The sequence below is a fragment of the Lasioglossum baleicum genome, chromosome 14 (genome assembly GCF_051020765.1).
Source record: "Lasioglossum baleicum chromosome 14, iyLasBale1, whole genome shotgun sequence".
NCBI lineage: Eukaryota > Metazoa > Arthropoda > Insecta > Hymenoptera > Halictidae > Lasioglossum > Lasioglossum baleicum.
This window is the reverse complement of record NC_134942.1, coordinates 8,883,498-8,894,369: the sequence shown is the minus strand read 5'-3', so window position 1 is coordinate 8,894,369 and position 10,872 is coordinate 8,883,498. Positions and strand designations below refer to the sequence as shown.

Genomic DNA, 10,872 nt, shown 5'->3' with positions numbered 1-10,872 from the left:
TTAACCAAACAAAATGAATTTAATCGTAAACAAGAACGGTAAATAATTTCGATGGGGGAGCGAGCGGTTTTACGAGGGCTCGAATCTCGGCCGATCGATCGACGCCAGCTGTGCACGAGCAGCGGTTCAGTTTTCACGGTGTTTCGCGAGTTTGCTGTTTTCGCGGGTTCCGGGCTAATGACGGGGCGCGCGAATAACTGTGGACTTGGGATCCGGTGTGGTCGGTGAATCGTGCCGAAAAATATTTTTCGTTTTGTGCCGTCCGTTTGTGCCACCTTACCCTTGTATTGGGTTATGTAATAGATTCCCGCGTTTTTTGTATTTTATTTTTTCCCCGCAATTTTGTTTTGTTTGGTAAAGTATACAGGGAGTCCCAAAATTCCTTCAACAGCCGGAACTGGAAGGTTCCTGAGATCATTTGAAGCAATATTTTCCTTTGCAAAAATGTTATTCGCGGCTTTGTTTAGGAGTTATTAACGAAAAACACGGACCAATCACAGCGCGACCTAGACGCGAGTTGGCACAGTAGTCATGGCGCGCCAACTGTCTATTGGCCGACTGTGCCAACTCGCGTCTAGGTCGCGCTCTGATTGGTTCGTGTTTTTCGTTAATAACTCCTAAACAAAGCCGCGGATAACATTTTTGCAAAGGAAAATATTACTTAAAATGATCTCAGGAACCTACCATTTCCGGCTGTTGAAGGAATTTTGGGACACCCTGTATATCTGTGGTTGCAAGGAAAAACGCCGAATGTCACAACTTCAAAAAATTTGAGTTAATGCATTAATTGTGCTCTATAGTATAGGATTTATAAAAAAGTCATGAAAACAAATTCGCAAGGCTTAAAAAAATAATGCAATTCAACCGATATCCTATGTGAAAACATTAGTGATCAAAACTTCAAACGACAACATCTCGAAAGTGAAAGTATGCGACATGCGGCGTTCTTCCTGACCACCACAGATATATATGCAGTCGCAAGTCTTTTTCTTGCTCTACAAACCTATCTGCTTCAATTTTTCGAATTATGGTCTATCGCTTACGATCGCTAACCATCTTCACTCCATGGGCTTCACTCAAAAACTTGGAGCTTGGGTACAACACAACTTGAGTGAGTTGTCGAGCAGATGTCGAAAATTAATTTTTCTGCCTCCTGGAACTTCCATGGAGAAAGCCTGAAAATTGATTGAAATTAATTAATTCGAAACATTGAAGCAGATAGATTTGTAGAGCAAGAGAATATATATACTTTAACTAACAAAACACAAAATTGCGGGAGAAAATAAAATACAAAAAACGCGGGAATTTATTAGACAATCCAATATACATCTTAATAGTGTAGGTACAGCAGAATATACCGCGTTGATTGACCGCATGGCTTGGACCGCATGGCATATACCGCATGGCTTGAAAAAATTTCAAAGAAGATGACATTCCTGAATATTCGGTTCGTAAAGTAACGATCTGATATTTAAGGGTGGGAACAAGCTGGGCTTGCTTAATCTTTTCATAAGATCAACTCTGTGATTTCTCTCAACAGGGTGCACATTGCCAAATAATATGATTAAGATCTTGAACCTCATTGCCGCAGTTACATCTGGAGTCATGTAACAGCAAGATGATAATGATCTGATCTACAACGATTGAATGTATTACATTAAATTCTCGTGACAGAACTCTCTTGGAGAACCATGGTGCAGCACTGTCTTTAATATAACAAGCGGATCCTCATGCAAAATAAACATTTTCTACCTGAATTGCAACAAACTGGATTCTTAATATTATGTTTAATAGGTTGAAAACAACATTAACTGTTACTGTTTTAAATTACTCACATAAATGCATAAAATCCGGTGTCCAATAATGGTAATTCCTTGCCTTTAGATTGGCCTTGCTGTATTATCAAATCGATGATACTTTGGCTGCATTGAAAAAAAAATGGTAGGGACGTGTCGAATGCGTCAGAGGGTGTGTAATTACGACGGCGGGGGTTGCGTGTGTCTTCATTGGTGTCCGTCGGTTCGCATCGCGTCGGAATGAGCTGGAATAACGGGTATATATTGGCGGGTCGCATAATGGAGTTATTGTAACGAGTGGCCGCGGCGCGGTACGGCGTTATTCGTCGTTATTCGGTCGGCGGCGGAGTCATCGTAACGCATGGGAATGTCAACGGGGGTCCGGGGCTTGTTAATCGGTCGTCCGCCTGGTCGAGGGAAGGGGTTCATTTTATTGAATTATATTAATCCATTATAATACGCGCTGGCGAATTTATCGGAACAGAGCTGGCCTCTGCCTAGCCTGCCTAGCCTGTCTGCCTGTCTGCCTGCCGGGCATTATTCTAACGAGATCGGGGCCGACCGTAAAATTAGACTATCGAAACGTTCGCAGCAGTTATCGGGTGTACCGGCGATTACGTTTCGAAGAGCGCGCGATTAACGTTATCGATGTTTGACGTATTGTCGGGATGGGGATTACGACGGTCAGCGAACATTACATTACTCCGAACTTCGGTCAATTGCGATTACGGATCGACGTATAATCGAGGGAGAGAGGCAGAGAGGAGCAGTGGGGGGGGGGGGACTGCGCACAAGAAATTTTCAATTTGGCCAAAGGATATCGATTTAAACGAGCACGTGCTCGATGAACATTACCTTTTCCCATTGCTCGCACATGGCCAGACACTGACGAGGGATCGCTTCGAATTATCTGATTTCGATTTTGATCGACACCCCCCGGGCGCCGAACCTTTTTATTCGCGAATACGAAATGAGGGTGCCGAGCAATTTTGAAATGCGGCTGGCTCGCGATGTTTCAAGAGCTGTTGATAGGTGATCGACCCTTCTGCCGAGCGATCGAGGATTATCCTTGTAACCGCGAGAGACTGTATTGTTCGTTGTTCACCTGCTAAGTTTTAATTAATGCTCTTCCTCTTTGAAATTGGCTTTTGAAGAGAATTTTCACAGAATTCTAGGATATAAAGTACGACAGAATTTAATACAACTTTAATTCATTTCAGATCTGAAAAGGCTACTACCACGGAGAATAAGATTCCATTTTATCCGACTTTCTTAAAATTCGTCTACAAAAATGGAAAATTGCACGAACATCCGCAGTTTAATGATCACTGATTAAACTGCGACATAAAAATGAACTAAACGCGAACAAAAGACTCCGTATCCGATTGTGTTCCGTGGAAAACAACCGAGCGAGCGAAAAATGTCCACGGTCCCCGAGAAAGATATTGAAACATTTTCGCTGTTTCAAAAACCGGCAGTAAATTGCGACCACAGCACTGCACAGAGCTTCGAATTCGCAACAAACGAGCAACAACGACGCGACGCGACGGCCCGGCAACCAATTACCGAAGCATCCGGGCGTTCCTCAACATTTAATCACGTTCATACTTTGCCGCCTCCGCGCGGAATTATAATAACAGATCGACTTGTCGCCCTCCGTTCAAAGAGACGTGATTATTATGCCTGGCAGGTCCGGGTATTTGTACAAGCGCATAAACAACGGAGAACCGGGCGAAGTACTCTTGAGATATTTAGACGACTCTGCCAGGGCGGTGGCCTCGGTTAGAAATTTAATGAATTTACGAGGCGACGCGGATGTGCAAATGCACGATAAAATAAACAGAACGGTAAAGTTTGTGGGTGGTCGCCAATATTCGGTCGAGCATCAAGGAAATTTTCCACGTAGCGGCCGTTTTTTTTTTTTTTTTGCAGGACCGATATCCAGCAACGAATGGCAGAGGGATGGTAGCGGTGGCGATGGTGCTTCGTTTCGTAGTCGGCGCGGAACGGCGCGCACAGAATAATTCTAGCCCCGTGGAAAGTGCATTTAATCCATTTTCATAAGCGACATCACGAAAATACGTCACACCGGCGCAATAACAATATCGATGATTTTCATTGAAATGGAAATACCCGGCAACAGTACGCGTGATTGCGAAAATACGGCCGCGTGTCGGGTTTCTAGTGTATAATCGCGCGTAATCGGCTAGAAAATTCGCGGCGCGAATACGCGAGACGATTCGCGAATCTCTGTTTAAACACTCGCTGCTGTTCGCGCTCGTGTTCGCGCTCGTGTTCGCCACTTCGACCCCCGATAACTACCCTTCGCAAAAATTACGAATATTCCAACCATATTATTTCACAACAGCACACGTTCCTTCTCGAGGTAAAATTTCATTTTGTGCTCGTGGTTTTAACACTAAACCTACCACGGCCAAATGCCCTGTTCTATACATATAGGAAATAATGGAATGAATTTTCACGAAGCAAGAAACTAGATTGCGAATATCATCTATTTAGGACAAAAATCAATGGAAATATGTAATTAATTTTTTGTTTCACGATCGTAAATATTTGATAAGAGTAAAGTAAGCTGTGAGCATATTTACTCTTAGGAAATATGTAAGTTAGTCTTTGTCAGTCTGTGACAAAAACGTTCCTCGAATATAGTATCCTAGTCATAGCGAACTTTCTGAAATAGTATTAGCACCACAACTTGACACATCTACGAGGATTATATGGCTGAAGTTTGAACTAAATTCGAGAAGCCATATAAGAGTTATAAAATGTTTATTACACGTGTGTTCTCCACACGCTATGAAAAATAGTTCGAACTTTAAGAATTTTTCATATTTCAAGCATAAGATGAATATATTTTTTCAACACTGAAACCGTCCAAGTATGTCTAAACGATATATCAGCACGAATATTAAATAGAATGCTGAGAGAACGACCCGACTCGCTTTTTAAACATCGAATTAACGAACAAGGTAGGAATAAATGGGAATTAAAGAAAATCGTGTGATCGTTCTCGTTCGAGTCGAGATAATGGAAAAATTTCGTCGGGATTATCGCGGCTCGTGTTTTTTCGAGGACCGCCCCGACAAAAGCTCCCGGGAATTGAACTACAAATTTAATTTTTAACAAGCGAACTTTACTCGCGCGCTCTAATCTTCCTGCCGCGACGCGACGGTGTCTACATTCATAACGAGGTCACCGTGCACCAGGGGGGACACAAAGGACCGCAGCGCGTGGGCGTTGCATTCGCCTCTACACGACAAAAGCTCGAATAGCACCGCATATAATTATTTCAAGATGAGCTTTCCAGCACGCTTCGATGAATCCTTCATGATAACCCACAACTTTCCCGATGCTGCTGATCGATCGATACAATTTCATTTTTACTGGCTTGCGTAGATAATTCATGTTTGTGTCTCCTATGGGACCTACATTCTGGAATTTTTTTCAGGATAACTATTCAACCTTTTCCATTGAAATTTTGCACACATACTTATTGGTACTTGAAGTACGCGTGTGATTTTGTTCATTGAAAAATAATACTATATTTTGTTCCACAACACTCGTGCACCAGGAAAATAGAAAAATCGATTTTTGCTTTTAAATGTATCATTTTTTCTCGGTTGTTAATTAAGATTAAAAAACGAAAATACTCGCAATTACCTCCTTTCGTATAATGAAATTTTTTCACAATTGTGATCAAATTATTAAGGGTAGAGAAAATCATTTAATTCTTTTTAATTTTAATTTTTGGGGATTGCAAGCAAACATAATAATAATAATAATGCTAGACCCTTTGATTATTTTTCAATGGAAAAAAGCACACGTGTTCCGCAACACTTGTGCAAAAATTGAAAGATCGTTGGTCGGAGCTAATCCGTAATGTGTCGGCAGCCAATATCCCGAGCAACGAGGTTTAACGAGACCAAGCGTCTTTTATGCACGAGGACACTCAGACGCGGCGTTTCCGTGGCCCCTGTATTGTTGTGCTTTCTGTGGGGGTGGACGAGGCCGAGGACGAGGAATGAGGTGAGGGTGGCACGTTCCTCAACAGACAGTGAACATCCCCCGAAGCAGAGCCGAGCTCTACAGGGACTCGCGACAAAACCCCGAGGAGGCATTCGGGATTTGGGTCACGCGCCAGTTCTCCGCCAGGATGAAAGAGAGAGTATGCTACCGTCCCGTGCACAATGGTCCCCTGATCCATTGACGAATCTCGCTTTTATAGGGCACGTACTCGGAGACAGTTTCCGGTCATGTGCCGGCGATTAGACCCAGATATCTTTTCGCGTTCGTCAGCCGGAACCTTGTTTTCCTACCTTTCATCAGTGTCCGCCTTTATCTTTTTTTTCTTCCTCCTTTCCGAGACTCTTTGACCGGTCGAGCTCACATTTCTGGCACCATTGATTTTTCATTGTGGTTATTATAGTATTGAGTTGGCGAGAAAGTAATTTTAGAGTGAAACAAAACCCAATTTTTTTATTCAAGCGATGAACTTTCACTAATGATGATGACCTGAAAGATGGCAAAAGATTGGACAAAAAGATTGGAGTTTTATTGCACCTTAAAATACCGAAATTACATTCTTGCCAACCGGATACAATAGTCCTAGTGAGGCTGAGATCGTGTTTTATAATCAAACGGAAAATGGAATAAAATGGAAAAACAGTAGACCCGGTCGTACATCCGTAAAATGGAACGAAAAATATCGAAAACGTAGATCAGTTCCAGCCGGGGCCGTGTTCTAGATTTTTTTAGCGAAGGTTGTACGTGTTCGGGATATTCAGTGGAATAAAAAAAAAACGCCGCAGCAGCAGCAGCAGCATGGTAGATTCAGCTGCCGGTAGCACTTTTTATCAATTACCGACCACAGACACAGAATTAGCAGACACTTCTCTTCTATAAAAGGATTAATAGACCTGGTCTCCGATATTATACAGCACTATTACTCCCAAAGCAGTGAACCGTTCGGCACTTAATTAATTATAATATATTGATCGGGGTCTGCTTGATCCTTGGCTCAAGGAACGGGATCCCCAATAATTCGCCACGTCGATTCACCCGAGTGTAATAACGGTGCAACACTCTACTTTAATGCTTCTGTTGCTGGAAGTATCTTCGGAAATTGTCTTCGCAATTGTTTCATTAAATTCATTAAATTAAATGTTGCAAAAAAAGTGTTGATTTTGCATAAAGTTGAATATGAAGGCGAATTTTGCAGTCTAATAATAGGGAGGATATAGGTATTCACTTCGATAAGCGTCTTTCGCGCAACAATGTGGAATAATAAGGGGGAACTGTTTGCCGCGGAATTAGCATGAAGTTATGCAACGCATTGAAACGTCGAAACAACAGTGTGCTCTTTCGGTCTCGGTATCAAAAATCTTCTCGGTTTAATATACAAGAGAGGCGCAACGAGAAGCGCAATCTGTGACCTCCTTTGATTCAGACGCGAAGTGGCTTAACCTGTCCTTACCTCGGAGTCTCGGCAGCAACCAGCTCTTTCTCGCTTGTCATTGCGTCTCTTATTCGCCGTTTATTTTCTCAGCGGATACTGAATTTATCCGTTCGAATCCTTTGTTCTCCTCCCCTCCGCACTCTGCCTTCCCGTCGCAATTACTTTCTCAAGAATCCCGGCGGATATACAGCCGAGTCTTTCAGAAACCTACCGCGCTACGTCCGAAAACCATCCCAACAATGCTAAATCATTCTCCTAGCAATATTAAAATTCTCAAAATAAGTTTCTCCCTCAGTTGCAAAAAACAGATTCGAAATAGAAACGCAGTCCCGTTCCTAATAAATTGAAAAGTACAGTCGTTGAAACTGAATATATTCATTGGCAAAATAAATGTTTCCGCGAGTCTCTTGTAACGCAGCTAGTTATTACAAAATCGGAATAATTATTTCTACGTCCGTGCTTCCGTATTAAAAAATTCAGTACTATGTCGACCTTAAGAAACCCCCATACGGCTCGTTCGCTTGCATAGTAAGCGAGCCGCTTAGCGCACGTTCATTTTATCCCGCGGCAAGCTAGGAACTTTACGATTGAATAAAGAATTCCCCAGGTCGCGGGACGTTTACGCTATTGAACATAAACACGCGGAATAACGAGACACCGCACAGGACAACGCTATGGACAAGCTGCTCCACGCGTTTCTGATATTACAAATTTTCCCGAGGCACGGACGATTATGGCTTTCCCGGCCGAGTCGTATCCTGGGTCGCTGAATTGGCCGACGCTTTGTTATTGACGCGTTCGTTGTGAAATAAAATTCCATTACCCTACCGCAGCGGAAGGTCCTCTTCCCGCGAGGAATCTTTGGAAATAGTTCTGAAGAGAAGAAAATTAAAATCGTTCAGGAAGAGGGAGTACATTCAAATCCTTCGGAAAAAGACATTAAAATCGTACAGAAAAGAAGGAAATCAAAGTCGTTCAGGAAAGGTGAAAATGAAAATCGTTCAGAAAAAAGTACATTCAAATCGTTCAGAAAAGAAGTACATTCAATCGCTCAGAAAGAAAGTACATTCAAATCATTTAGAAAATAAGAAAATTAAAATCGTTCAGAAAGGAAGTACATTCAAATCGTTCAGAAACGAAGTGCATTCAAATCGTTCAGGAAAGAAGTACATTAAGATTGTTCAGGATAGAAGAAAATTAAAACGATTCAGAAAGGAAGTACATTGAAATTGTTCAGAAAAAAAGTACATTCAAAACGTTCAGGAAGAAAGTACATTCAAATCGTTCAGAAAAGAAGTGCATTCAAATCGTTCAGAGAAGAAGTACATTAAAATTGTTCAGGAAAGAAGTACATTCAAATCGTTCAGAAAGAAAGTACATTCAAATCATTCAGAAAATAAGAAAATTAAAATCGTTCAGAAAGGAAGTACATTCAAATCGTTCAGAAACGAAGTGCATTCAAATCGTTCAGGAAAGAAGTACATTAAGATTGTTCAGGATAGAAGAAAATTAAAACGATTCAGAAAGGAAGTACATTGAAATTGTTCAGAAAAAAAGTACATTCAAAACGTTCAGGAAGGAAGTACATTCAAATCGTTCAGAAAAGAAGTACATTCAAATTGTTCAGGAAAGGAGTGCATTCAAATCGTTCAGGAAAGAAGTACATTCAAATCGTTCAGAAAGAAAGTACATTCAAATCATTCAGAAAATAAGAAAATTAAAATCGTTCAGAAAAGAAGTACATTCAAATTGTTCAGAAAAGAAGTGCATTCAAATCGTTCAGGAAAGAACTACATTAAAATCGTTCAGGATATAATAAAATTAAAACCAATCAGAAGAGAAGCACATTCAAATCGTTCAGGATAGGAAAGCCTGAAAATCGTTCAGCTCTTAAGAAGTAATCAAAGGATCGCTATCAACGGGGCAAATACACACCTGAGGCCGAAAAGGAAGTTGCCAACGTAGAGATCGCAGGTCCGATTCGCAGTAACTGGAACCGAAAGAATATTTACGCGAGATCCATAGGGGTGGGGATGGGTGGTTGGCGTTGCAGGGGGCGGTATGTCCCTAGCACAGAGGAGCCGGGACCTTTGCCGTGCAGGAAATTCAATGAGCCTCGAACAAACATTTCCGGTTCCGTAACGACGCATTCGGGAAAGCAGACGGCGCATGCAAAGTCGAGCATTCGGTGAAACATTCGGGGTGACTGGGAGGTTGGTGGCGGCGGGGTTTGAGAGGGGGTTTTGGGACGGGGTTGGACCGGCAGCTTTGTGCTTGGCACAAAGAGAATCCCGGCCGTTGCGAGATTACGTGAAACGACACGTGTCTGTCTCGCTTGCCGCGATCGTGAACGCGTTCAACTCTTTCTCGCGAGATATTCCGTCCGGGGCTGTTCACTTTCCCATTCTGGCGAGGGGGCCGCTTGCATTCTTCTTCCCTTGTGCCCCCGGTACTCGCCTCTCCTTCTTGCGGTGCCATTCACTTCCCGGTTGCCACCTTGTTTTCCTCCATGCACACACACACACCCTCCCCCGAGTCAGTGAAAACACCCGGGGAATATTGTTTCGACTATGACGAGACCTGAGTATCGTTGAGGATACCTTAACTCTTTCTGGAGTCTATGGCGTGTACACTTTGATTTCTACGTCGAATTTATGTGTCTCCAAAGTATCACTTAAGTCTCAATCGTGCTCGACAATGCTCGTTCCCTGAAAATCTGTCGGAAATCTGTCTAAAATGCCGAAAACAGGGAACGTAAAAAGAATACCTAATGCGTTTCTTCTACATATCAGACCCGCTTCCAATGCGCCAGCACTTCCAAGTCTCTTATCTCTCTCCGCGGCTCCGTTGCTCCTTTAAATATTCCAGGCCGTTCAAACTACCAGCAAAGAGGTTCAGAGGCGGCTCCACCTAATTTCCGACGACTCCATAACAGAATTCACGGAGTCAATCTCTCCGGAAAGAAAACAGAGAGGTTGAACATCCGGGAGGATAGAAGAAACATCCAATAAGCTGGCGCGATACCCGGTCTTCCGACGATCCAACTCCGGTCTTAGATTCGTCGAATGATGGAGCAAGAGGGGGAGAGTAGAACATAGAGGGTAGAATGGAAAGAGAGAGAGAGAGAGAGACACTTCAGGCAGCTTCAGCGGGGTGTTACCGTAAGCCTCGTAGTAATTTCGCTCGGGGTCTATTCCGGGGTTCGGGCTTCGGTATTAAGGTAATGAGAGTTCCCGTTGGCCGTCTCGCGATTCTGATAGCGTGGCCCCGCGAATTAAACAGTAATTTTCCATCCCGCGGGCCGATGATTCGACCCGCGGAATTAGCCGACCCTCCGCTACCGAATCCCGGTGTTCCGCAGGATTTTTACGGGGGTCCAGGTGAATATCAATTAGGAAGTTTCCGGGGCCGCGCCGCGCCGCCCCGTTTCAATTCCCCGTGCCGGATTTAATCTCGCCGTGGACCCCGATCCGGAACCAGCACCGGGAACTTCCGCCCGCGGAAACAATAAAAAAAAAAAGCCGCGGAGGAGGAAACGGAAGAAGAAAAAGAGAGTGTCGAACTTTCGACCGACTTCGCCCCGGGACGATGCGGATTGTG

At 43.2% G+C, this 10,872-nt stretch overlaps 1 protein-coding gene across 1 annotated transcript; it reads right to left on the bottom strand.

The window, feature by feature from the left end:
* Window positions 1-713: 713 nt before the first annotated feature.
* Window positions 714-8,911, bottom strand: LOC143215969 (uncharacterized). The gene is made up of 2 exons (XM_076438630.1): window positions 1,836-8,911; window positions 714-1,175 (listed from the first exon to the last, which is right to left on the bottom strand). The coding sequence occupies exons 1-2, from the start codon at window positions 2,072-2,074 to the stop codon at window positions 1,073-1,075; spliced, it is 342 nt and encodes a 113-aa protein (XP_076294745.1). The 5' UTR covers window positions 2,075-8,911; the 3' UTR covers window positions 714-1,072.
* Window positions 8,912-10,872: the final 1,961 nt, after the last annotated feature.